The sequence below is a fragment of the Myotis lucifugus genome, unplaced genomic scaffold, assembly GCF_000147115.1.
Source record: "Myotis lucifugus unplaced genomic scaffold, Myoluc2.0 scaffold_41, whole genome shotgun sequence".
Classification (NCBI taxonomy): domain Eukaryota; kingdom Metazoa; phylum Chordata; class Mammalia; order Chiroptera; family Vespertilionidae; genus Myotis; species Myotis lucifugus.
The window spans coordinates 3,351,302-3,377,014 of record NW_005871089.1 but is presented as its reverse complement, the minus strand read 5'-3'; the positions used below and the strand labels follow the sequence as shown (position 1 = coordinate 3,377,014).

The 25,713-nt window shown below is 40.7% G+C and overlaps 1 protein-coding gene across 1 annotated transcript in view; it reads right to left on the bottom strand.

Moving 5' to 3' along the window:
- ARIH1 (ariadne RBR E3 ubiquitin protein ligase 1) overlaps positions 1 to 25,713 on the bottom strand; it is a 118,815-nt gene that overhangs the window by 9,957 nt on the left and 83,145 nt on the right. The window contains 6 exon segments of the mRNA XM_006087835.3: positions 2,079 to 2,136; positions 5,967 to 6,097; positions 9,994 to 10,065; positions 10,584 to 10,626; positions 13,091 to 13,197; positions 14,352 to 14,418. Of these exon segments, the coding sequence (XP_006087897.1) occupies positions 2,079 to 2,136; positions 5,967 to 6,097; positions 9,994 to 10,065; positions 10,584 to 10,626; positions 13,091 to 13,197; positions 14,352 to 14,418 (478 nt within the window).

Sequence of the window (25,713 nt, the reverse complement as noted above, 5' to 3'; positions counted from 1 at the left end):
TGCATATTTTTTTGATTTCAGAGAGAAAGAGAGAGGGAGACAGAAACATCAATGATGAGAGAGAATCATTGATCGGCTGCCTCCTGCACACCCTACAATGCCGCAACCTGGGCATGTGCCCTGACAAGGTATCGAACCATAACCTCCTGGTTCATAGGTCGATGTTCAACCACTGAGCCATGTTGACCAGGCAATAAAACCAACTTTTAAATCAAACAACAGAATCTAGATTGAGAAAACCAATCAGCGACATGAAAATACTTGGGAAAGCAAACAAGAAAATCTGAATGCTTAGACCAGGGGCAGGCAAACTCTGTCCTGCAAGACATATCCAGTTGCTATTTTTGTAAATAAAGTTAAATCTGTGTTCCTGAGACACTTTAAGTTTTTATCACACACAAAAAATCCTATTTTCTCTATAGTCTTCCTGTACTATTCTATTATGGAATTTGAGAATAATAATTGGCTTAAATTATGAGCTCTGTGTTCTTAATTTTTGATTTATTGATTCACAATACACTTATTCAAATGTAATAAACTATTCAAAACCAGCCACATACAGTACTCTATCAACAGTAAAAATTTTCCCCCCAATTTTTAGAGAGAAGAAGGGAGAGAGAGAGAAAAACATCAATGTGAGAGGGAAATATTGATCAGTTGCCTCCTACATGCCCCCTACTTGGGGATTGAGCCAGGAATCCAGGCATGTGCCATGACTGGGAATCAGACTGGCAACCTTTTGGTACACTGGACAACGCCCAACCAACTGAGCCACACCGGCCAGGGCTATCAACAGTAATTTAATTTTAGCAAACAACATCTTTCAAATTAATTTTAACTTGAGCTTCACTGATTTTGGAGTTCTCTTGGATTGGCTGTATAGTTGTATAAAAGCATAAGGGTTTACAGCTGGTTTTATGTTTAAACATTATTTAAGTAAAATTACAATGAATATAATCTAAATCAATATTGAAATTTGTAGGTTTTTTCCCCTTTAAAAGGACCACAAATATTATGAAAGTCTATGAACCACTACTTACCATTTATAAATACAAAATAGAATTTTCCAGTCTCAAAAGACAAAAAAAAGACATAGAAGTTTCACTTCTAATAATATGACAGATTAGGTTACACACACACACACACACACACACACACACACACACACACTTCTGTATTTATGGTTAATTGTAAATAAATTTTAAAAGAATGTTTAAAAAGTAAAACAAGAGCCTGGCCTATGTGGCTAAGTGGTTGAGCTTCGATTTATGAACCAGGAGGTCAGGGTTCTAGGTCAGGGCACAAGCCCGAGTTAGAGGGGGCATGCAGGAGGCAGCCAATCAATGATTTTCTCTCATTATTGATGTTTCTCTCTCTCCCCCTCCCTTCCTCTCTGAAATCAATAAAAATATATTTTTAAAAAGTGAAACAGAAGCAACAGGTCATGTTTTGGATTATATCCTTGCAAGGAAAACCATTTGGAAATATTTTGGGGACAACTGGGGAATTTCAATATGGGATGGATGGCATGTAAGGAATTCCAGGAGTCTACAATTATGATAGAATTACAGGCTGAAAGAAACTCAAAGTGTTGTTGGATCTAAATCTACACCTAAAGTGTTTGAATCCCTTCTATAATAGTGGTTGTGCCCCCATCCTGTGATAAGTAATTCCCCATCTCCTGAGGCAATCCATTCCAAAAGAGCTTCTTAATGAACAATGAAGTTAAAAAAAAAATAAAAAGAATTAAAAATAAGTGAGACTGCATATAAATAGCAGCAGACTATTGAACAATTACTGTTCTCTAGTCTCCTTGTTGGGGAGGGAAAATCTTGACACCATGACTACTGAAACCTGGAATGTCTAGATTAAAAGAAAGCAGGCACACCTATAAATAGAAATGCTCCTGATATGCATTTTGGATAAGATTCCCTTTCTAAATGTACATAGATACCCAGTATTTACTGGAGTATATTCCCATGAATCTTTCAAAATTGAAAACTGCTGCTAATTTATTCCTTAATAAACATACAATGCACATCCTATTCAACTGTTACCCCAAAATAAAGTGTACTTACCTCCTGTGCGTCTCTTGCTGCCTTTGCGTCATCCTCATTATAGCGGTTACAGTTGTACCTTAAAGTAAGAAGATTCCATAAATAAAAAAGGGAACAGAATTGTAGCCTGGATTTAGAGATTATTTAGAACCAATATTCTGTTTTATACAGGTACAGATAAACTGAGGTGCTAAAATACCCAGGGTTCTATCATTATAATGATAGTTACTACACTGAAAGGCGCTCAGTGTTAAATCTAATCCACACCTAGTGCTTGAATCCTCCTGTAATAGAATATCAGTCCTCTGTCTAGTAATAGGGAATTTCCCACTTTCTGAGGTAGTCCATTCCAAATCAGCTCAGCTATAATCATTAGAAAACACTGTCATTCTAGAACTTCCATTTACTGACTAAAATTTGACTTCTAACTCAATTTTTGAAGAAAGAAATCATCTCATCTCCTAGGCTGACTATTATTTAGGCCAAATATTCCCAATCTTTCCAGAGTTACTCACCTTCTTCTCTTCTCTTTTATAGACCAATAGTTGATGGACTACAACAGTAATAGATGCTGTTGCTATTTGCTGTATATGCTATTACAATTTATAAGTGTCACTGAAAACTGAATGATATACAAAGTGAGGAACTGGGGGAAAGAGAAGTCAGTGGAGATGAATAAGATGGGCACTTCCCTTGTCCTGCTTACTCTCTACCTCTTCTTTTATGGGAGCCTATTTATGAAAGCAGCTGGTATTTATTGAGTGCTTGCAATATACAATACACTTACTAAGAACTTTAAATGTACTATCACATTTAATCCCCTCAACCATCTTATAAAATGTGTATTATTATTATCCTCACTGAGTAGATGAAGAACTAGGTTTTGAGAAGATAGGTAACATACTCTAAGTTGCAAAACTAGTTTCAGAGCTGGGAATTAAACTCATGCTTTGTATGCCAACTGAGGCCCATGCTCTTAACAAGTGAGTACATTGTTCATATGTTGTCATGTCTCCAGAAATTTTTAACAGTGATCTTTGTAAAACTAAAGAATACCTTGTTAAACTGGATCATTATTCTAGCTTGTCAAGTGCTTCAGGATTCTGATGACCTATATATTTAATATCTTTGATGTTACCCCAAAATGTAAGATTAGTTTAAGAATGTCATCAATGAAACTGATCAGAAAAGCAGTATACAGTTTATGTAGAGAGAAAAAACCCACAAAACAAAACAGATGAGGACAAAGCCTTTCAGCAAACCAATAAAACATTCCATTAGGCTTAGAAAGGCACCAATCCATTATCTATACTCTGAGAAATCAATTAAACTCAAATATTCCCCCTTCTCTATATTCACAGCCCAGGCCATAAACTTCTCAGTTTACAATGAAATATCTTTCTGAGATCTGTAAAAAACATTCCCTAATCCATCATCCTAATACTACCATTGGATTCTGGAATTTAACAGAAGAGAAAAATTAAAGTTATGTGGCTCATATGTAGTTTGTGGAATCACAAAATTTGGAAACTTGAATTACATTTTCTCTGCTTCCAGTCTTTGGTATCTCTCTATTTTCCAAAATTACTCAGACCAACAATGACTCACTGAGCTCATCTTCAAGTTTTTAAAATAACCCAGACCACAATTTACCTAGGTCAGGAGATTTATTAATTTTCCCCCAGCTTGGGTTATAATCTTCTCTTACCAATAATTACTCTACTCAATTTAGTCCAAAGATCACCCCTCCTTGCCCTCTACTGGTCAAATATTAACACATCTTCTTCTTAGAATCTGATAATCCTTAAAATTTTTCCTTTTTATTTTTTAAAGATATTAATAAGCCTCAATTCATTCTGGTCTTTAATCTGCCAACATTACTAAGGATTTTAAAGCAGAAAAGCAAATAGGAATCATCTACACTTCTAACTTAGAAAATTGATAGTGCTCTTGGAATACTATTTTGAAGATTCTGAGGCATTTTCAGATTCAAACAAGAAAGCAGAGCATGAATCATTTGTAATCCTAGCCATGGGAAAAGGCATTGTCTTAAGTTCAGATCTTTCTCATCTGGACTTGAACCTACAATTTATTCCCCTCCCATCCACCCTCTACAAAGCAGCCACAATCATGAGACAATGTATGTAAGAACATAACAGAGAGCCTTCTCATCTAAATAAAAGATCTGATCATGTCACGCCCTTAAAATCCTTCTGATACTGTCCAAACTACATTTCTGACACCCTGATCCAGGCCATTCTTTATTCTTTGGTATCCATTGTTTTGTACCCTTTTTAGTTTTCAATACAGCTCATTTAAAATTTAAGTTGTGATCAGAGATTACTTTACACACAAAAATACATCTCTTTAATAACTCTTTTTCCACATTCCCTCTCCCCTTCACTAGGCTTTTAAAAATATACTAAATTTATTAGTTTCTGAACATTCTAATCCTAGTTTGCCTTCTTAAAATCCAGAGTACCTGTCTGGTGAAAACCCAAACAACCTTTCATGGCTCTGACAGTGGCAAAATCACTTTCTTTACTTCCAATTAATTTTTAACGGCTTGGAATTAATTTCAGACAAGTAATCCCTCATACTATTCCTCTAGCTAATGAAACTAATGAAAGTTCCAATAAAATGAAAAGAGAAGACTTGCCATTGTCTGAAGTTCATATCTTTGTCATCTGGACTTGAACCTACAATTTATCCCCATCCACCCTCTATAAAGCAGCCACAATCATGAGACAATGTAAGTAAGAACATAACAGAGAGCCTTCTCATCTAAATAACAGACCCGATCATGTCACACCCCTAAAATCCTTCTGATAGTGTCCAAACTACTTTAGGTCCCAGTCTATGTTCTCTTTTCCTATTTCCCACAACTTATGAGGGGCCACAAACTCAAGGCCAATAGGGGATAGGCAGGTAACTCAAATCAGTGAAACAGGTCATTTGAATATTATAACACTCAAATATTTTCACTTTTACCAAGAGATGTATTAACTCCTATTTTTCTCAAAATTGAAGGCATTCTCAGTCTAACTTGCATTTCTCCAAATGAATAAGAAATATGCATGGGCCCTAGCTGGCTTGGCTCAGTGGATAGAGTGTCGGCCTGTGGACTCGATCCCCAGTAAGGGGCGTGTAGGAGGCAGCCGATAAATGATTCACATCATTGATGTTCCTCTCTCTCTTCCCTTCTCCCTTCCTCTCTCATATCAATAAAAATATATTTAAAAAATTAATATGCATGGAGCAGGTATATATTTCTACTGAAATGAGATTAGTGCCATCATGATAAATGCAAATGCCATTAAGCTTCAGTTTTGGGGAAACAAAACTGAAAAGGAAAGGCTAGCCATCAATTCCAGGTGATTGCTGCCAAGCAGAAATGCAGGCCCGTGCCTATGTTTCAAAAAGAAGCTAAAAATCTGAAATGCATTGGGTAATTTTCCAAATTTGGGACAAACTTTTTGACAGGGTAAGTAGAGCACACCTGCATGCTGGGTTTTGCCATCAGTCTCTTAGTTTTCTTCAACTGTTGTCTAGAGAGAGACATATCAGACAATGCAACTGTTCTCTGAATAAATTATGCATGTTCACATCATTCTACCTTTGTTCATGCTGCTCCTTTGCCCTGAATATTTTCCTAACACTATTTCAACCAAATGAACTTAGTCCTCCTTAAAATTAATCTCAATTATTACCTCATCTGTGAAATATGCCTAATTAATTCCTCTCTCTGGATATCTTGAATATACTTCTAACACTAATCACACACTGTATTCATTTAGCTAGCTCCCAAGTTAGATGGTAATTTCCATGAGGTAGAAACCTTATTCATAATATGCAGCATTTATCACATACTTATGTGAACATATCCTTCCCTTCATTTCCCCAACCTACCAGGCAGATCCATGTGGTTCCCAAGGGCCAAGACACACCCAGCAAAACTCTGCTTTACAGTTCTGGTTACGACAGACCATGTGATTACAACCGCCATCCTTCTCAATTGTGACATGGCATTTGGGACATTCCTATGAAGAGAAACTATAAAGTTGGTGTCAATGCTACACTAGGTTGTATTACTACCACTGAGAAGAAGCCCGTTCTAGATTTGGTTTATTTTTGATATCACATTTACTGTGATTAATACATGTAAAGCACTTAGAACAGCGTGGAATAATAAGCACTACTGAAAATGAGCTGTTATTATTACTGGCTGTTAAGATGCAAAAGAATTTAAGGATTTTAGTGGGGTTGGCGGACAAAAATATTTTTAAAGTACTTTTAGCCATAGACAGTAATAATAGTTTTATGGAAGATAAAAGTTGTTTATGTAAATATAGTTCTCTCTCTGGTATCATCTAAAAATAATGATTGAGTACTTCTTGTATCTCACATTGTTCTCAGTGTTTTATATGCATTAATTTATAATCCTTATAGTAGTGCTATTCTTATTTCCATTTTTCAGATGAATAAACTAAGGGAGAGAAAACAAAGAAACTAGACCAAGGTCACAAAGGTAGCAAATGATAGAGTAAGGATTCACACTCAAGCAATTTGGTCTCAATAGTCAGGCAGGTGGAACTGGTAAATTCTTTTTGTGGCTACTGAGGTTCCCTACTTTCTTCTGCCAAATATGCTTGCTTTAAATTCTTCTCATTGTGGTCCATTTACAAATGCACTACAGAGGTCATGATTTTTCCTCCTTGAGTCTGTATCATGTTCTTCTTTGCTAGTGAGCTAAAGTTATTAACCTGCAGGCCTACTGTTTTTCTCTTTTAAAAAAATCTAGACAAATCAAGCACCCAGAATTTAAAAGAAAATAAGATATAAAGCTTGTATTTTTGCTGTATTTATTTGTTTGATGTCTATAACTACCACAAGGGGGAAGTAGTACTCATTATATTATTTATACAATTCAGCCTTTGTGAAACAAACTATGTCCATAAACTAGTTATTTGAAATATGTCAATATGGCAATTTTTAATCATACATTTAAACCAGTTAACTACCATGCATCCAAAACGGAAACCATCCCCACATGCCACGATATTTTGAATTTAATTTAAAAAAATCAATTTACAATGAATATTATAAAAACAAATACATTACTCACAATTCGGGTGTTCCTGAATATTTTTAGCTGAAAATTTTCACGAAAAATGATTTTAAAATTGGTCAGGGCTGCCACTTAGGGAAAACATTTTTTTATAGACGCACGTGGTGTGTGGGGAAGGTCCACTGCTTGCGTCTACAGACGCTTATGGTGTACAATGGGTTAAATCAAATTTTTGAAATCACACACATAAGAAATTTTACATTTTCTCAAAGAAGCAAGTTCCAGGCCTAAAATATGTCTCTCTCTACATATCTTTGTTATAATTAACCAAAGAGTATGAAGTTCTCGATATGTTAGGATACCATCATCAATCTGCATATCTGTTTAAGGAGCTGATAATAAATAAAAGTTTCTGAAACTTCTCAAGAAAAAAAACCTCTTCACTTTCACCTCAAAACTACCAAGTCAAGCCCAGACAGTGCGGCTCAGTGGTTGAGCATCAACCTATGAACCAGGAAGTTATGGTTCCATTCCTGGTCAGGGCACATGCCTGGGTTTTGGGCTTGATACTTAGTAGGGGGGCGTGCAGAAGGCAGCTGATCAATGATTCCCTCTCATCACTGGTGTTTTTATCTTGCTCTCCCTCCTCATTTCTCTCAGAAATCAATAAAAATATATTAAAAAACAAAACGAAAACCTACCAAGTAGGTAACTTTCTTATTACAAACTAGAGGCCCGGTGCAAAAATTTGTGCACTCAGGGGTGTATGTGGGTCCCCCTCAGCCCGGCCTGCACCCTCTCCCAGTCCGGGAGCTCTCAGACATCCTTAGTGCTGCCACGGAGGCAGGAGAGGCTGAGTGGCACTCCCCCTTGTGGGAGCGCACTGACCACCAGGAGGCAGCTCCTGTGTTGAGTGTCTGTCCCCTGGTGGTCAGTGCATGTCATAGTGACCGGTCATTCTGCCGTTTGGTCGATGTGCATATTAGCCTTTTACTATATAGGATTACTATTCTTCCTCAGTAATCTATCTTCTAATCAGTCAAACATATTCAAACATATATTCCCTCCTTTAAACATTTTGGGGGTTTAGAGTATTTGTGATTTCTCTAGATGCACAAAGTGGGTGAGAGTTTAAGCAAACTATTTAATGAAAATATAGCTGCCCTATTCCAAACACTAGTTTTACAGACAATATTTAAGGATTCTGGGGCTTTAATGAACATATCTGGTGGAGAAATCCTCAACTTTCAAAAAACGAGGCAAGCTAGGAAATTTTTAAAAATAACAAAAGTAACCATACTTCCTGACACTACAGTAAGGTTTTCAGCAATGCACTCATGAAAACCATTATACTTATCATGACGGTTAGCACAAAAATATTTCAACCATACTGTCCTCAAAGGTGTGGGCACTGTACCGTGTGAAAGAACTTAGTTTTGCCGAAACTGGTTTGGCTCAGTGGATAGAGCCTCGGCCTGTGGACTGAAAGGTCCCAGGTTCGATTCCGGTCAAGGGCATGTACCTGGGTTGCGGGCACATCCCCAGTGGGAGATGTGCAGGAGGCAGCTGATCGGTGTTTCTCTCTCATCGATGTTTCTAACTCTCTATCTCTCTCCCTTCCTCTCTGTAAAAAATCAATAAAATATATTTAAAAAAAAAAAGAAAGAACTTAGTTTCACTGCTAATGCTTTCTGAGAGACAGAAATAAATATGCATTTTTAATTTTGGGGGGTAGAGCAGGGTACTAATGTTATAAAATCATGTGTTAGCCTTCATCATTTAAGCATTCCTTACTCTTATTGTCATGTGATTGGATGATGAAACTGTACAAAGCTATAACTAACACAGGCTAAACAACTCAGTATTATTTAAAGCAGTGGTCACCAACCTTTCGGACCTCACGGACCACCAGTAGTCCACGGACCACCGATTGGCGACCACTGATTTAAAGCATCATCTTCACATTTGAAAGGCAATTCTAACAAAGAATAGCCCATTAATAAACCTTTTCATTCATCACCCAAGTCACTTCCTGTTTGGATGGGATATAAGATTGAATTTTTTTCTATTCAGAGATTGGCTGGTACACAGTTGGGGTTCAAATGCTTGTTCATTACTCAGCGATAGGAAACAAGGGTGTTCAAGATTACTTGTATTTGTAAGATTTTTGTCTAGAAGTGGTTCAGGGTTATAAAAAGACTGAATTTTGAAACTAGTATCCTGGGCAATGCACTTAAAAATAAAACAAAACACACACACATATACAAATCAAGGGATACCCATATTACACCTAAACTTGTATTTCTTAAGAGTCCGGTCTTGTAATAAATCATATTATATAAGTTTAACATGTTAAAAATGTTACATAATAAAAAGTTATCCAGTTACTCTGAATGCTGTTCTAAAAAAAAAAAAAAAAAAATCCCTTCAGATAAACCCTCGGGATTTTTAAAGGCAGAAATGCAAATTAGCCTAATAAAACCAAGCTAGGTGGAGTAAACTCTACAATACATTTGTATACTAAAAGGAAGCCAAGAACAATATGAAAAAGCATTATAGCAAATGTCAGAGTAGAAAAATTATCAGCCCTTTCTTCTATAGGAAACTAATGCTTTTCCATTAAAAGAAAAAAATTAAAGTGAAGTCCTGTGCATATTACACTATAGCATTTAATACAATAAACTCAAAACTAAAATAAAGAAAAAATTAATAGGCAATCATTCTAGATAAAAAAAACAAAACAAAAAAACACCTTAATCGAGAAAAAGATAAAACAAGGCCCTTAACCAGGTAAACTTGCTGTTTTTTGCTAATGCTGATGTACCTTATCAGTTCATTACCACAAGTTTACTGAAGGAAAATACCAACCTTTGTGTTGGCTGCAATCCAATTAGAGGTTTCACTGTCATCATCACACTTTTTAATCCACTTCTTCAACCACTGTTGGGGAAAAAAACACACAACAACAACTATTAGGTTACAACAAAAGACTTAAGAGTAAAAATAGTAAATTACTTCAACACAAATTCAGTCAAACTTAAATATAAAACCCAAAGGACAAGATTATTACTGGGTTTACTTCCTTTTAAATCAAGGAAATCCTGCAGTTTTTATATCAAGTATATAAAAATTGAACCAAAGGAGGACTTTCTCTGGCTGAATAGAATGGAGAACCTAGAGTTTGATTAGAATTTCAGCTCCAAGGTGTGCCATTCCCCTTAGCCAAATACAAAGCCTACTGAGGAAGGTGCCTTAATTATCATTATCCTGATAATATCAGGAGCTGACTTATTCCTAAGGAATGCTCTGAATGCTTGTAATAATCATCTGAAACAAAAAGGGCAAAATAAAATCTTTTATCTATTACTGGATAAATAACAAAATTGTGGGCTGTAGTTTTCAATAAACAAGTCTTAGAAGTGCTCTATGTTATTTAAAAATGAAAATGACAAACTTACCTTACATTTAACAGGATCATGCCAATTTTCTCCACAGTTAAAACTGTTAAGTGACATAAGAGTTAAAAGAATTAAGTCCCACCTACTGTAAAGTATGTAAGCAAACAAACCACTTCATGCTCTAAAGTTCCTCAATATTTTCACCAGTTTCCAGTGACTGGCAAATAGAAAGGCAGGAACCATGTCTATTTTATTCTAAATAAATTATTTAGAATCTAGTATTAGGATCAGAGTGTTGTGTGTATGTGTGTGTGTGAATAAAGAATGACTATAAGCATGAAGACATGCTTAGATGACAGTTTCATAACAAATCACTATCTAAACAGCTATGAAACTGTTAAAAAATCAGATTATTTGTATTTTTCTGATAGTTTTTAAGATGGATCCTTGGTACAGTCATTCTCTAATTGAAGCCAAATTGAAATAATTTTCATTAATTTCAACCTAAATGTCAACCATGCTTCAATAGCATATATTGTCTTATTTAACACCCCAAATAAAGAATAAAAGTCTGGCTTTGTAGGGTAATATGTAACTTAGTACTAGTGCACCGTAAGCAATATATAGGAAGCAAACAGGCCACTGTTTGCATGATCCAAATGAACATCAGTCCAGTAGAGATAAACTGTACCAAATAAGGTGTAAAATAAAAGAGTGTGACTAAATATTCTCTAAGAATATACTAATTATTAATGCCTTTTGTTTTCTAGGCAAATGGTATATACATTTGGAAAAAAGTATAAATTAAGAATAAACACAAATTTTATGAAAATATAACCAGGGAATGGCTGATAAATTAGCTAATAAAGTAATTTAGGGAAGCCAAAAATCCTTTGCAAATAAGAGAAACAAAGTGCTATTCATTTAACTGAAGTTAAGATAATGGTTATATCTAGAAAAGAAGATGAGGAATGGGACGGAGAAGGGAACCAAAGGGGTTCAAATGTGTCTGTCACATTTTATTTCTTATTAAAAACAAAATACTGATTTTGATTAAGCTGGGTTGTAGCTACATAAGTATTCATTGCTCTTATTCTCTATACTTTAGTCTGTATTAAGTAGGTATGGAATCAGAATCCACCCCATCTACCTGGTAAACTATAAACAATCTATCTATCTATCTATCTATCTATCTATCTATCTATCTATCTATCTATCATCTATCTATCTATCAATCATCTATCTATCTATAAAAAGAAGTAATATGCAAATGAGGTCAGGACTCCGTAATGGTCACGACCAGCTCAGGAAGAGGGGCTGGGGCGGCCCTGAGCCAGAGAGAACAACACACAGTCACGGCCCTGAGCCTGAGAGATCGACACAGAGGGGCGCCTGCTCTGAGCCTCCGACATGGCTGGGGGCAGGCCCCCAGTGGGGAGACACACACACACACACACACACACACACACACACACACACACACGGCGCCTGCTCTGAGCCTCCGCCGCCAGACTGTGGCTTAGGCTCGCTCCCCATAGGTAGGCCATCCCCTGAGGGCTCCCAGACTGTGAGAGGGGGCAGGCTGGGCTGAGGGACCCCCACCCGCTAGTACACAAATTTCATGCACTGGGCCTCTAGTAATATATACTTAATAATTACCAAAACAGCATATATTTTACACCTATTTAATGCCTGTAAGTTTACCTGCTATTTTTGGAAATATTTAATATTAGTGATGTATAAGTAATTCTATAGATATTTGGACAAAAAGAAAAAAAGAAAAAAAGAAAAAGAAAAAAGAAAAAAAAGAATGGTATGCAACACCAATAAAGTATCTATTTGCTAGCTCTAGAGTCCCTTGACTTCTCATTCCTAACAGATCCACAAAGGAATGGAAGGTCATCTTAGTTCTCTAATATGTGGTATAACTGTAAATTCCCTGGTAAGTTGAATCTAGAATTCAAAGGCTGAAGGGTATGCAATAGAACTCCAAGAACCCAGGTTACGAAGAAAGCCGGGGCCAGAGGAGCCATAGGAAAACTCTTAGTTAAAAAGCACATCTAATCAACCATGTTCTACCTTTCCAAATTTACCTGAACATTTTCTTCTTAGGAGTAATTAAACTTGTCAGAGCAAAGGAGATTTTTTAAAAAGTCCAGACTGTGTATTTTATTCTTAAGAGAGAACTTTAAAACAGCAAGAGCCATAAAGGAACCAAACATAATTTGACAAAATAAGCAATCAGAAATTAGAATAACTGAATTCTTGTCCCAGGTCTATAAGCTTGCTCCCATTTAAGTACCATTGGAACACACAAGAAAATGAGATTACAACTGTACTTTTTACCATCAGAAAATATATATAAAACTTAGATCAATAAGGAAAGAGGGAAGTTATTTAGGAGTGACTTTTAAATCTAATTGTTATTTAAAAGAAATACACACTATTTTAAACCAATAATACCTACTTTCCTCCTTCCTCAGGTAAAATTTTATTCTCTATTTTACAACTAAGAATAAATAGGAAAGCTATGTGCACTATTCCAATTTAAGAAATCACTTGCTTACCAAAACTGGCGCCCACATTTGCAGCGAACAGGCTTAGCATCAGGATATTGGACTTTAACAACATGGTGGCAATCTGGGGCAGGACACCACTTTAACAGTCTATTGCACTGAAACACAAGTTAGAAAATAAAAAATGACAAATTAAATTCTGATGCAAGATTTGCCAGCACACCAAGCAATTATTTATATTAGCTCCCTAGCATAAGGGACAAAGAGGCTGATGGTGACATAAGCACATAAAAACCTGCCACCAATACTCAGTCTTCTACAGCAATGTTTTTTGGATGCACTGTTTTTCTTTTTTTTTTTACTTACTAGATTACCAGTTTATTATAAAAGTATACAACTTAGTGAGGAAAGAATCTACACAAATAAAAGGGAAACATGCAAACTGACCATCCCTCTGCTATGCCCACCAGCCAATCAGGGCAAGTATGCAAATTAACCCAACAAAGATGGTGGTTAATTTGCATACGCAGGCGTGGCACGAAGACTGAAGACAACTGAAGACTGAAGAGGCTTGGCTTCTCTGCTGCGGCTGCAGAGGAGAAGCCAAGCCTCGCTGCGGCCAGAGCGGAGAAGCCAAGCCTCGCATTTGCCGGACCAAAGGCCTGGGTCCTGGGTGCCGGAGGAAAACGGTGCCAACAGCCAGGGAAAGGAAGGCCTATTGCGTGAATCTTCTAGGCCTCTAGTTTTATTATAAAAGCTGAAGATCTATGAAGAGATATCTACTTATTGATTTGTCACAATCCTGAGATAAATGTCACATAATCTCACTCATTTGTGGAATACAATGAACAACATAAACTGATGAAAAACATAGATCCAGAGACATAGAAGCATTGAACAGACTGTCCAACCTATGAAGAAAGGAGGGGGGTGAGGGGTAAGAGATCAATCAAAGGACTTGTATGCAAGCATATGAGCATAACCGAAGGACACAGACAGTAGGGGGGTGAGGGCATGTGCTGGGGGTGGGAGCGGCCCGGGAGAGGTCAATGGGGGGAGGAAAAGGAGACTGATGTAATACTTTAAACAATAAAGAAATTAAAAAAAACACCTATATGCATATATGTGTAACCCACGGACACAGACAATAGCATGGTGAAGGCCTGGGGTGGGGCAGGATTTGGGTAGAGGGGGGCAATGGAGAAGACATCTATAATACTCTCAACAATAAAGATTTTAAACAAAATTAATATTTCTATTATAAAAAATTACTCTAATTAAAAGAGAGAAACTGTTAAGAGAAATCACTTACCTCGACAAAGCTATTTGTTATTAAATGTTGATACTTTAATTTAACCTTTGAATCTGTGATCAGGCGCCTGAAAGCAAGAATAAAAAGTTTATTAGGGAGTTTCAGCCAAGAGTATTTTCTGCATTTATAAAATAAAATTTCAATGCTAAGGCTATAAACTGCCCTAACTTGAAAATATTAAAATGCACATAGATTATCAACAAGTATAACTGTAGTAATCAAAACAATATTTTCAAAGTTTCTGTAGTTTTATTTTGGTAGATGTTTTCCCCATATTTCTTACACTCTAAATATCCTATTTTTACCCAGTTTGTATTATGATCTAATGACTTACCAACTACTGCCAAATTTAGGCCCCTTTCATGGTCTTCTGACTGATATCTTGCCTTAAACCCTAATTTCTCAGCCACCTTTCCTCAGATCCCCTCTCCAAAATCAGTGTGTGAAATAAGAGATGACAAGAATATTAAGAAACTGATCCAGGTTTTGCTATAGTTTTGAGTACCTTCTTCTTTTGAGATCTTTGGTAATTTACCAGAAATACTGACTGCAACCTGGCTTCTCTCATCCACCAAGAACACTATAATTCACAACTACTTCTAGAAATCACAGGAACCCATGAAAGTGAAGAACCCTGAAGCTTAAGTTTCATTAGTTTTAATAGTAAAAACTCTTTTAAGTGTGTTGTAAGAAAAGGGTGTTGCTGTGCCCCTCCACCCTGGGTGCACACATGATGGAGCCCTGCGGGGCTAGCCCCTTAGTGACCAGGCCTCTGGAACCAGACCCCTTTGGCAACCCAGAGCCTCCAAACACAGGGAAGTGCATTTTAAAGAAATTAAAGAAGGGATTGCACGATAGTGGTGGATTAAGTGGAAGCTACAAAGATATTCCCCAAGGACAAAACTGGAATTTCAACTAAAATATAGAAAAATCAACCTGAATAACCAACTGAAGACTAGCTGGAGAGAACACTCATAACCAAGGACTTAAAGAGGAGGCCATAACAAGACAGGTAGGAAATGCTGAGGCACAAGAGGGCACAGACACAAACCCAAAGAGGCTGCAGCTGAAATTTGGGAGGGATATTTCAGCAGTGGGGATTCCCTGTGAGAAGTTTGAGGATTAAACACCCAGCTAGCCTTCCCAACCCAGAATACAAGAACTGAGCAAGGTGGCCACATAACATCTGGCGGTGAAAAGCACTGGGGGTTCTGTCCTGCAGGGAGAGACGGGAAACGTAGGCACCTCCTTAAAGGGCCAATGCACTCAATATGGTTTTCAGTCACTCACCTTGGGCTCTGGCAGAGGGAGGGCAGAGTGGACTAGAGCTGCGTGAGAAGAGTCTGGGATTGGTGGCTCTGGAGAGAGAGCTGAGAAGAGAGCCACCTGGAACCCCTGTGCTGAGGCATTCTCCCATGCTGCAGAAAGCACTATTCTTAGGAAAGCTTCTCCCATCAATGCAGCTTTGGGGGTTGGAGGGATGGGGAGAGAAACTGCCCCAACTATTAGAAACCCTTTGCCTACCATGGGGAGTTTACGCCCTGCTGAGCTCTGCAGCCTGAGGCTCACTAAGTGACTGAGACTAACCATCAGCCTGCAGGAAGAGGCAGATCTCTGGGTGTTTTGAGTCTTTCTGTGCCTGACCTGCTTCTGGGTCTGAGGCTAAAGAGAGCAGACCTTGGTGCGCAGCTTGGTACTTTCCACATGCATCCATCCCCAGCAGAGGGAGCCACAAGCTGTGAATCACTGATAGCTCCAAACAGAGTACTCAGGGCCAGTCACAAACAGCATCTGACATTGACCTGAAACAAAGACACTCCAAAGAGGCCCCCAAAGCAATAATAAACCCAATGGACAGTTTCAGAAAACAACAGAACAGGATCAAATAGGCTTCACAAGCACTATATCCACAGGGAGATATTGGCAGACTGCAAGCCCTAGTGAGGTGAATTCAGCTTCTTGTGATCAGCACCTGCACAGCAGCCTGCACACTGTGTTGGCTGATCATCAAGCCCACGCACAAGCAAGCCAATAGCAATCAAGACTCAATTACAACAGGGAAGGCCAATACAACATGCACAAAGGACATTATTACAGCATCCAGGTCTGGTGATCAGGGAGACTGCGCCTTTGGGTCGCACAGATCACCTACTACCTAAGGCAGTGATGGCAAACCTTTTGAGCTCGGCGTGTCAGCATTTTGAAAAAACAAAAAAACAAAACCCTAACTTAACTCTGGTGCCGTGTCACATATAGAAATTTTTTGATCTTTGCAACCATAGTAAAACAAAGATTTATATTTTTGATATTTATTTTATATATTTAAATGCCATTTAACAAAGAAAAATCAACCAAAAAAATGAGTTCGCGTGTCACCTCTGACACGCGTGTCACAGGTTCGCCATCACTGACCTAAGGCCACCCTAGCAAGATTGGGGGTTGTAAGCAGATCTACTTAAAATATGTAGAAATAAACCCAAACAGGCAGCCAAAATTTGGAGACAAAGAAATAAGCCCCAAATTAAGGAACTAGAAAATTCTCCAGAAGACAAACTAAATGAATTGGAGATTAGCAATTTATCTATCTGAGTAATGAGTTCAGAGTAATGATCATAAGGATGCTCAACAGCATGAAAAAAGACATAAAAACTACGAAAAACGACCAGTCAGAAATGAAGAATGACATAGCAGAAGTAAAGAATACATGAATAGGAAAAAACAGCAGATTAGAGGAAGCTGAGGATCCCATCACTGAATTAGAAGACAGGGTAGAAAAAAATCACTCAAGCAAAGAAACAAAAAGAAAAAACAATTAAAGAACAGGAGGATAGTTTAAGAGAGCTGTGGGACAGAATGAAATGTAACAGTATCAGCATCATGCAGTACATTCAACAAAATCCATCAACCATTTTTGATAAAAACTCTCAGCAAAGTGGGAATAAAGGGATCATATTTCAACATGATAAAGGCCATATATGACAAACCTAAAGCCAACATCATACTCAATAGGCAAAACTGAGACCATTTACCCTAAGAACAGGAAAAAGACAGGAATGTCCGCTTTCACTACTCTTATTCAACATAGTACTAGAAGTGTTTGACACAGTGATCAGACAAGAAGAAATAGAAGGTATGCAAATTGGAAAGGAGGAAGTAAAGCTCTCATTATTCACAGATGACATATTATACACAGAAAACCCTATAGCCTGTCCAGCATGGCTCAGTGGTTGAACGTCGACCTATGAACCAGGAAGTCCTGGTTCAATTCCTGGTCAGGGCATATGCCTGGGTTGTGGGCTCAATCACCAGTATGGGGTGTGCAGGAGGCAGTCAATCAATGATTCCCTCTCATCATTAATGTTTCTATCTCTCTCTCCCTCTCTCTAAAAAATAAAATAAAATAAAATAAAATAAAATAAAATAAAATAACTAAAGACTCCACCAAAAAACTACTCGATTTAATAAAGAAATTCAGCAATGTAACAGGATACAAAATTAACACCCAGAAATTGATGGCATTTTTACACATCAATAATGAAAGTCTCAGAAAGTAGAAACTAAACAAACAATCCCATTTAGCACTGCAACAAAAATATTAAGATACCTAGAAATAAACTTAACCAAGGAGGTAAAAGACTTGTACTCTGAAAACTACAGGACTTTGAAAAAAAGAGACAGAGGAAGATATAAACAAGTAGAAGAATATATTATGTTCATGGACTGGTAGAATGAACATCATTAAAATGTCCATACTAGCCCTAACTGGTTTGGCTCAGTGGATAGAGTCGGCCTACAGACTGAAAGGTCCCAGGTTCGATTCCGGTCAAGGGCATGTACCTTGGTTGCGGGCACATCCCCAGTAGGAGGTGTGCAGGAGGCAGCTGATCGATGTTTCTTTCTCATTTATGTTTCTAACTCTCTATCCCTCTCCCTTCCTCTCTGTAAAAAAATCAATAAAGTATATTTAAAAAAAAACACAAAAAACAAAAAAAACCCTGCTCTTTAAAAAAAAAAAATGTCCATACTACCCAAAGCAATCTATAAATTCAATGCAATTCCTATTAAATTACCAATGGCATATTTTACAGATCTAGAAAAAATTACTCCAAAAATTTGTATGGAACCAAAAAAGACCCCCAAATAGCCGTAGCAATCTTGAGAAAGAACAAAGTTAGAGTGATCACAATACCAGGTATCATATTATACTACAAAGCCACTGTACTCAAAACAGCCTGGAACTGGCATAGGAACAGACATATGGACCAATGGGACACAACAGAGAACCCAGAAATCGACCCAAGCCATGCTCAATTAATATTTGACAAAGGAGGCAAGAGCATACAATGGAGTCAAGACAGTCTCTTCAATAAAACAATGAGTCAAGACAGTTTTTTCAACTAAATAATACAAAAAAATGAAACTAGACCACCAACTTACACCATGCACAAGAATAAACTCAAATGGATAAAAGTCTTAAATGTAAGATGTGAAACCATAAAAACTCTAGAAGAAACAATAGGCAGCAAAATCTCATACATTTCTCATAGCAATATGTGTCCTCCTGGGGCAGAGAAAATAAACAAATGGGACTATATCAAAATAAAAAGCTTCTGCATCACAAAAGGAACTCATACAACTTAACAAAAGGAAGACAATCCAATTAAAAATGGGCAAAGGACCAAAGTAGGCACTTCTTCAAAGTGGATATACAGATGGCCAAGAGATATATGAAAAAATGCTCAAAGTCACTGATCATCAGAGAGATGCAATTTAAAACGACAATGAAATATCACCTCACACCTGTCAGAATGGCTATCATCAAAAAACGACAAGTGTTGGCGAGGTTGTGGAGAAAAGAGAATCCCCTTACACTGCTGGTGGGAGTGCAGCTACTATGGAAAACAGTATGGAGTTTCCTAAAGAAATTAAAAAATGTAACTCCCATTGGACTCAGTGATCCCACTTGTAGGAATATATCCTAAGAGACCCAAAAAAAAACAATCAGAAAGAAAGTATGCATTCCTATGTTCCGAGCAGCACAATTTACAACAGCTAAGATCTGCAAACAGCCCAAGTGTCCATCAGTAGATGAGTGGATAAAAAAAGCCATGGTACCATTTACACCATGGAATACTATGCAGCAGTAAAAAAAGAAGTACTTCTTATCCTTTGAGACAGTATGGAGACACACCTGGAGAGTATTATGCTAAGTAAAATAAGCCAGTCAGAGAAAGATAAGTATCATAGGATTGCACTCATATGTGGAATCTAATGAACAAAGTAACTGATGAACAAAACAGATCCAGAGACATAGAAACATTGAACAGACTTTCAAATCTCAGAGGGAAGGTGGGGGTGAATGGTAAGAGATCAACAAAAGAACTTGTATGCATATATGCATAACCCATGGAAATGGACACAGACAATAGCAGTGGTCGCCAACTGGTGGTCCATGGACCACTGGTGGTCGGTGAGGTCCAAAAGGTTGGCAACTGCTGGACAATAAGGTCGTGAAGGCCTGGGGTGAGGGATAAGGGATCAGTGGGAGAAAAAAGGGGACATATGTAATATTTTCAATAATAAAGATTAAATAAAATAACATATTCTCTGCCCAGCTGGTGTTGTTCAGTGGGTAATCATCAACCTATGAACCAGGAGGTCATGGTTCAATTTGTGGCCACGGTACATGCCCGGTTTGTGGGCTTGATCCTCAGTGGGGGGTGTGCAGGAGGCAGCAGCTGATTAATGATTCTCTCTCATCATTGATGTTTCTCTCTCCCTCTCCCTTCCTCTCTGAAATCAATAAAAAAAATATTAAAAAGTAAAAAAAAAATTCTCTGATTTAGTTAACTAGCCCTTTGAATTCTACAGTTATTTATTTAAAAGAAAATGGAAGATACACATCAACAGTATACAACTAAATAAAGTGAAAAGTAAAAATCCCTCTTTCTAATCCCCAAACCCCAGCTGATACCACTATTAAAATTCTCTTATGAATATTATCAATGTTTATTATACATTTACCATGCTGCATATCCAAAGAGCTGAAGAAACTCCAAAGAAGATAAACACAAAGAGAACCACATCCAGGTATATCACAGCCAAACTACTTTAAGCCCAAGACACAACAATTCTTGAAAGCAGCAAAAAGAGGACAACAATATAATTAACTAGAGGCTCGGTGCACGATATTCTTGCACTCCCAGCCTGCACCCTTTAGCAATCTGCAAGCCCTCAGGGGATGTCCGACTGACAACTGCAGGGAGTGGGCCTAAACCGTAGTCGGATATCCTTAGCGCTGCTGTGGAGGCAGGAGAGGCTCCTGCCACTGCCGCTGCGGTTGCCAGCCGTCTGCCTGGCTAGTGGCTGAGCGGCGCTCCTCCTGTGGGAGCGTGCTGACCACCAGGGGGCAGCTCCTGCATCGAGCGTCTGCCCCCTGGTGGTCAGTGTGCGCCATAGCAACCGGTCGTTCTGCCGGTCAATTTGCATATTACGCTTTTATTATACAGGACTAGTGGTCCGGTGCACGAAATTCGTGCATGGGGGGGGAGGGGGGGAGGTGTTCCTCAGCCCGGCTTGCACCCTCTCCAATCTGGGACTCCTAGAAGGATGTCCTACTGCTGTTTTACAGGGATTGGGCCTAAACTGGCAGTCGGACATCCCTCTTGCAATCTGGGACGGCTGGCTCCTAACCGCTCACCAACGGCCCCGCCCCCGACTAGCCTGATCACCCACAACTTCCCACCCCTCTTGGCCTCTAACCACCTCTACCTCGGCCCCACCACCATGGCTTAGTCCAGAAGAACATCCGGAAGGTCTCCCAGTCTCATTAGCATATTACCCTCTTATTAGTATAGAGGCCTGGTGCACGGGTGGGGGCTGGTTGGTTTGCCCTGAAGGGTGTCCCGGATCAGGGTGGGGATTCCCTTGGGGCGTGGGGCGGCCTGGGCGAGGGGCCTGTGGTGGTTTGCAGGCTGGACACGGCCCCATGGGGTGAGGGTCCCCGCTGGGGGTGTGTGGCCAGACTGGGTGAGGGGCCAAGGGCTGTTTGCAGGCTGGCCAAGCCCCCCAATGGGGACCCTCACCCCATGAGGGTGTGGCCAGCCTGGGTGAGGGGCTGAGGGCTGTTTGCAGGCTGGCTACACCCCCTTCAGAGTGGGGGTCCCCGCTGGGGTGCCTGGCCAGCCTGGGTGAGGGGCTGATGGCTGTATGCAGGTGGCCACTGCCCCTGGCAACCCAGGCTCCCAGACCCTCTTGAGGGGAGGCCACAGTGGCTGGAAGCAGGTATCTGGGATTTATTTATCTTCTATAATTGAAACTTTGTAGCCTTGAGCGGAGCCCACAGCTGGTCAGGGCAGGCGGGAAGCTTGGCTTCCTCCATCGCCAGGGGCAACCCAAGCCTCCTATTCGCTCCAGCTCTGTGGCTGCTGCCATCTTGGTTGGGTTAATTTGCATACTGGCTCCTGATTGGCTTGCGGGCATGGCTTGTGAGTGTAGCGGAGGTACGGTCAATTTGCATGTTTCTCTTTTATTAGATACTAGAGGTCCGGTGCACAAAAATTTGTGCACTTAGGGGAGGTCCCTCAGCCTGGCCCGTGCCCTCTCACAGTCTGGGACCCATTGGGGAATGTCCACCTGCTGGCTTAAGCCTGCTCCCCGGGGGAACGGGCCTAAGCTGGCAGTCGACATCCCTCTGGCAGCCCGGGAGCCCTCGGGAGATGTCCACTTGCCAGTGGGGAGCAGGCCTAAGCTGCAGTCAGACATCCTTAGCGCTTCTGAGGAGGCGGGAGAGGCTCCTGCCACCACCGCTGTGCTGGCAGCCCTCAGCCTGGCTTGTGGCTGAGCAGAGCTCCCCCTGTGGGAGCACACTGACCACCAGGGGGCAGTTCCTGCATTGAGCGTCTGCCCCCTGGTGGTCACTATGTGTCATAGTGACCAGTCATTCCCAGTCGTTCTGCTGTTAGGGTCAATTTGCATATTACTCTTTTATTATAGAGGATAGAGGCCTGGTGCACGGGTGAGGGCTGGCTGGTTTGCCCTGAAGGGTGTCCCAGATCAGGGGAGGCGTCCCGCTGGGGTGCCTGGCCAGCCTGGGTGAGGGGCTGAGTGCCATTTTCAGGCTGGACACACCCCCGTCAGGGTGGGGGTCCCCGCTGGGGTGCCTGTTCAGCCTGGGTGAGGGGCTGATTGCTGTTTGCAGGCTGGCCAAGCCCCACAGCGAGGACCCTCACCCCATGGGGGTGTGAACAGCCTGGGTGAGGGGCTGAAGGCTGTTTTCAAGCTGGCCACAGCCCCTTCAGGGTGGGGGGAGGGGGGACCTGGTGAGGTGCCTGGCCAGCCTGCGTGAGGGGCTGATGGCCGTTTTCAGGCTGGTCACACCCCCCTGGCAACCCAATATCCCAGCCTCTCTTTTTTTTTTTTTCTTGGATTTATTTATCTTCTATAATTGAAACTTTGTAGCCTTGAGTGGAGCCCAGTGCCCGCCAGCGCAGGTGGGAAGCGTGGCTTCCTCCATCGCCAGGGGCAACCCAAGCCTCCTGCTCACTCCAGCTCCGTAGCCATCACCATCTTTGTAACGGAGAGATGGATTGATGGTTAATTTGATTATTACTCTTTTATTAGATAGGATAGAGGCCTGGTACATGGGTGGGGGCCAGCTGGTTTGCCCTGAAGGGTGTCCCGGATCAGGGTGGTGGTCCCACTTGGGTGCCTGGCCAGCTGAGGGCCGTTTTCAGGCTGGATACACCCCCTTCAGGGTGGGGGTCCCTGCTGGAGTGCCTATCCAGCCTGAGTGAGGGGCTGGTGGCTGTTTGCAGGCTGGCCACAGCTTCTTCAGGGTGGGGGGGTCCCGCTGGGGTGCCTGGCCAGCCTGGGTGAGGGGCTGATGGCTGTTTGCAGGCTGGTCAAGCCCCCCAGTGTGGACCCTCACTCTACGGGGGTTTTGCCAGTCTGGGTGAGGGGCTGAGGGATGTTTTCAGGCTGGCCACATCCCCTTCAGGGTGGGGACCCCTACTGGGGTGCCTGGCCAGCCTGGTTGAGGGGCTGAGAGCCGTTTTCAGGTTGCCCACAGCCCCTTCAGGGTGGGGTGTCCCGCTGGGGTGCCTGGCCAGCCTAGGTGAGGGGTTGATGGCCGTTTTCAGGCTGGCCACTCACCCACGGCGACCCAAGCTCCCAGCCTCTCCTTTCTTTCTTTCTTTTTTTTCAGCGCCTCCTTGAGCAGAGGCCAGGGAGGGCTGGAAGCAGGTATCTTGGATTTATTTATTTCAGCACCTCCTTGAGCAGAGGCCACAGCGGGCTGGAAGCAGGTATCTGGGATTGAAACTTTGTAGCCTTGAGTGGAGCCCAGGGCTGGCCAAGGCAGGCGGTAAGCTTGGCTTCCTCCATTGCTGGGGGCAACCCAAGCCTCCTCCTCACTCCAGCTCCGTGGCTGCTGCCATCTTGGTTTGGTTAATTTGCATACTTGCTCCTGATTGGCTGGTGGGCGTGGCTTGTGGGTGTAGCAGCGTGAGGACCAATTTGCATGTATTTCTTTTATTAGATAGGAAGATTGCTGCCTTCTTACTTCCATTGTTTAGAGTTTTCCTTTTTTGTCTTTTTAAAATTTTATTTCAGAGAGGAAGAAATGTATATTTCTACACATATACATTTGTAGAAATTGCCAAACTGCATTAAAAAGTGTTTGCAAGAGTTTATACTCTTATTGTACTATATTCTCACTCACGTTACCAAATCTTTACTCCTTACCAATATGAAATGTAAAAAGGACTTTAAAAAAAAGTTATTTTGCCCTAGCTAGTTTGGCTCAGTGGATAAAGTGTTGGCCTGCAGATCAAAGGGTTCCAGTTCAATTACGGTCAAGGGCACGTACGTTAATTGCAGGCTCCTCCACCCACCCAGGCCCTGGGTGGGGCAGGTGCACGAGGCAACCAATTGATGTTTTTCTCTCACATCGATGTTTCTCTCTGTCTTTCCCTCTCTCTAAAAGATCAATGGAGAAATATCCTCAGGTGAGGATTAACAACAAAAAAGTTATTTTATTTGCCCTGGCTGGTATCCTCAGTGGTTAGAGCATTAGTGTGCACAATGAAGTGTCATGGGTTCGATCCCCACCTCCAGTCAGGGAACATGCAGGAGTTAATGCGTCTCCCTCACATTAATGTTTCTTCTCTCCCCTGTTGCCCCCCACCTCCACTCTCTAAAAATCAATGGAAAAAGTACCCACAGGTAAGGATTTAAAAAAAAAAAAGTTTACTCCAATTTTGATTTACATTTATGTAAGTAAGCATGTTAGCTATTGTTCATAACCATTTCCATTTCTTTCACTATGCAACCATTTAAATTTCTTTCATTGTGAACTGCATTTTCATGTTCTCTCCATAGAATTTTCTTACTGATTTGTAAAAAGCCCTTATGATATTAGCCATATTCATTTTAGGTGTTGGAAATATATTTTCTCCATTTCCCACCTAGTCCCCCTCCCAAATCTATATTATAAAACCCAGTGGCCCTACCGCCATAACAACCAAGACCGTTCACCAGGAGGCTGTGTGTGCAGCAAGGCATGCGTGGGTGGGTGGGGCTGCATGCGCGGGTAGGCAGGGACTTGACTCATGGTGCAGTGGGGTCTGGGGTCCTGGGTCTTGTGCTATTTCCCGCGGGTCTGGGTCTCGCACATTTCGCGCACTGGGTCACTAGTAAAATTTTATAAAACAATAACTTTCTTAACCACATCCCACAGCCCAAACAACACTGACTCAGGAATTAACCAACTTGGTTGGGACTTTACCCCAGGGTCAGGAACTATTTCTTCAAGTTTCTTTCTCCCTTTTACAAGGAGAGTAGTTAGCCACAGCCTCCAGCTGCAGTGCTCTTGGTATCTGTAGCAATGTTCCAGCTGAGGCCACATTCCCACTGGGTAGCACCCAGAGAATGACTGAACATAGTAAGGGTATCAGGGCCTGACCATTTTTGCTTATTGAGGCATTACTCTGTGTTCAATCTATGAAATGAAGCGCCTCACGGGGCTTCAGAAGATTCACAGCTGCATCATAATCTGAATTTCTTCCTACTGAATGCCCCCTTCCTTCTTTTTCTCCTTTAATAGGTCAGACCAGCATAAAGGTCTATCTATTCCTACTCGTTCTCCACTTTATCCTGCACAGATGCAATCCCACAGTAAATCTCTTTCTCTTTTAACTCTACCGTGGCACCTGCTTTCCAAAGGAACTCACTCAACTGAAACAATGACATTTATTTCAAATTACAGGTTTACTGAGATCTAACTATCATGCATTACAAAGTTTACCAGAATAGTGACTGGGCATTAAACTAAGTTTAAAATGGGCCTTTGTACTACTACAAA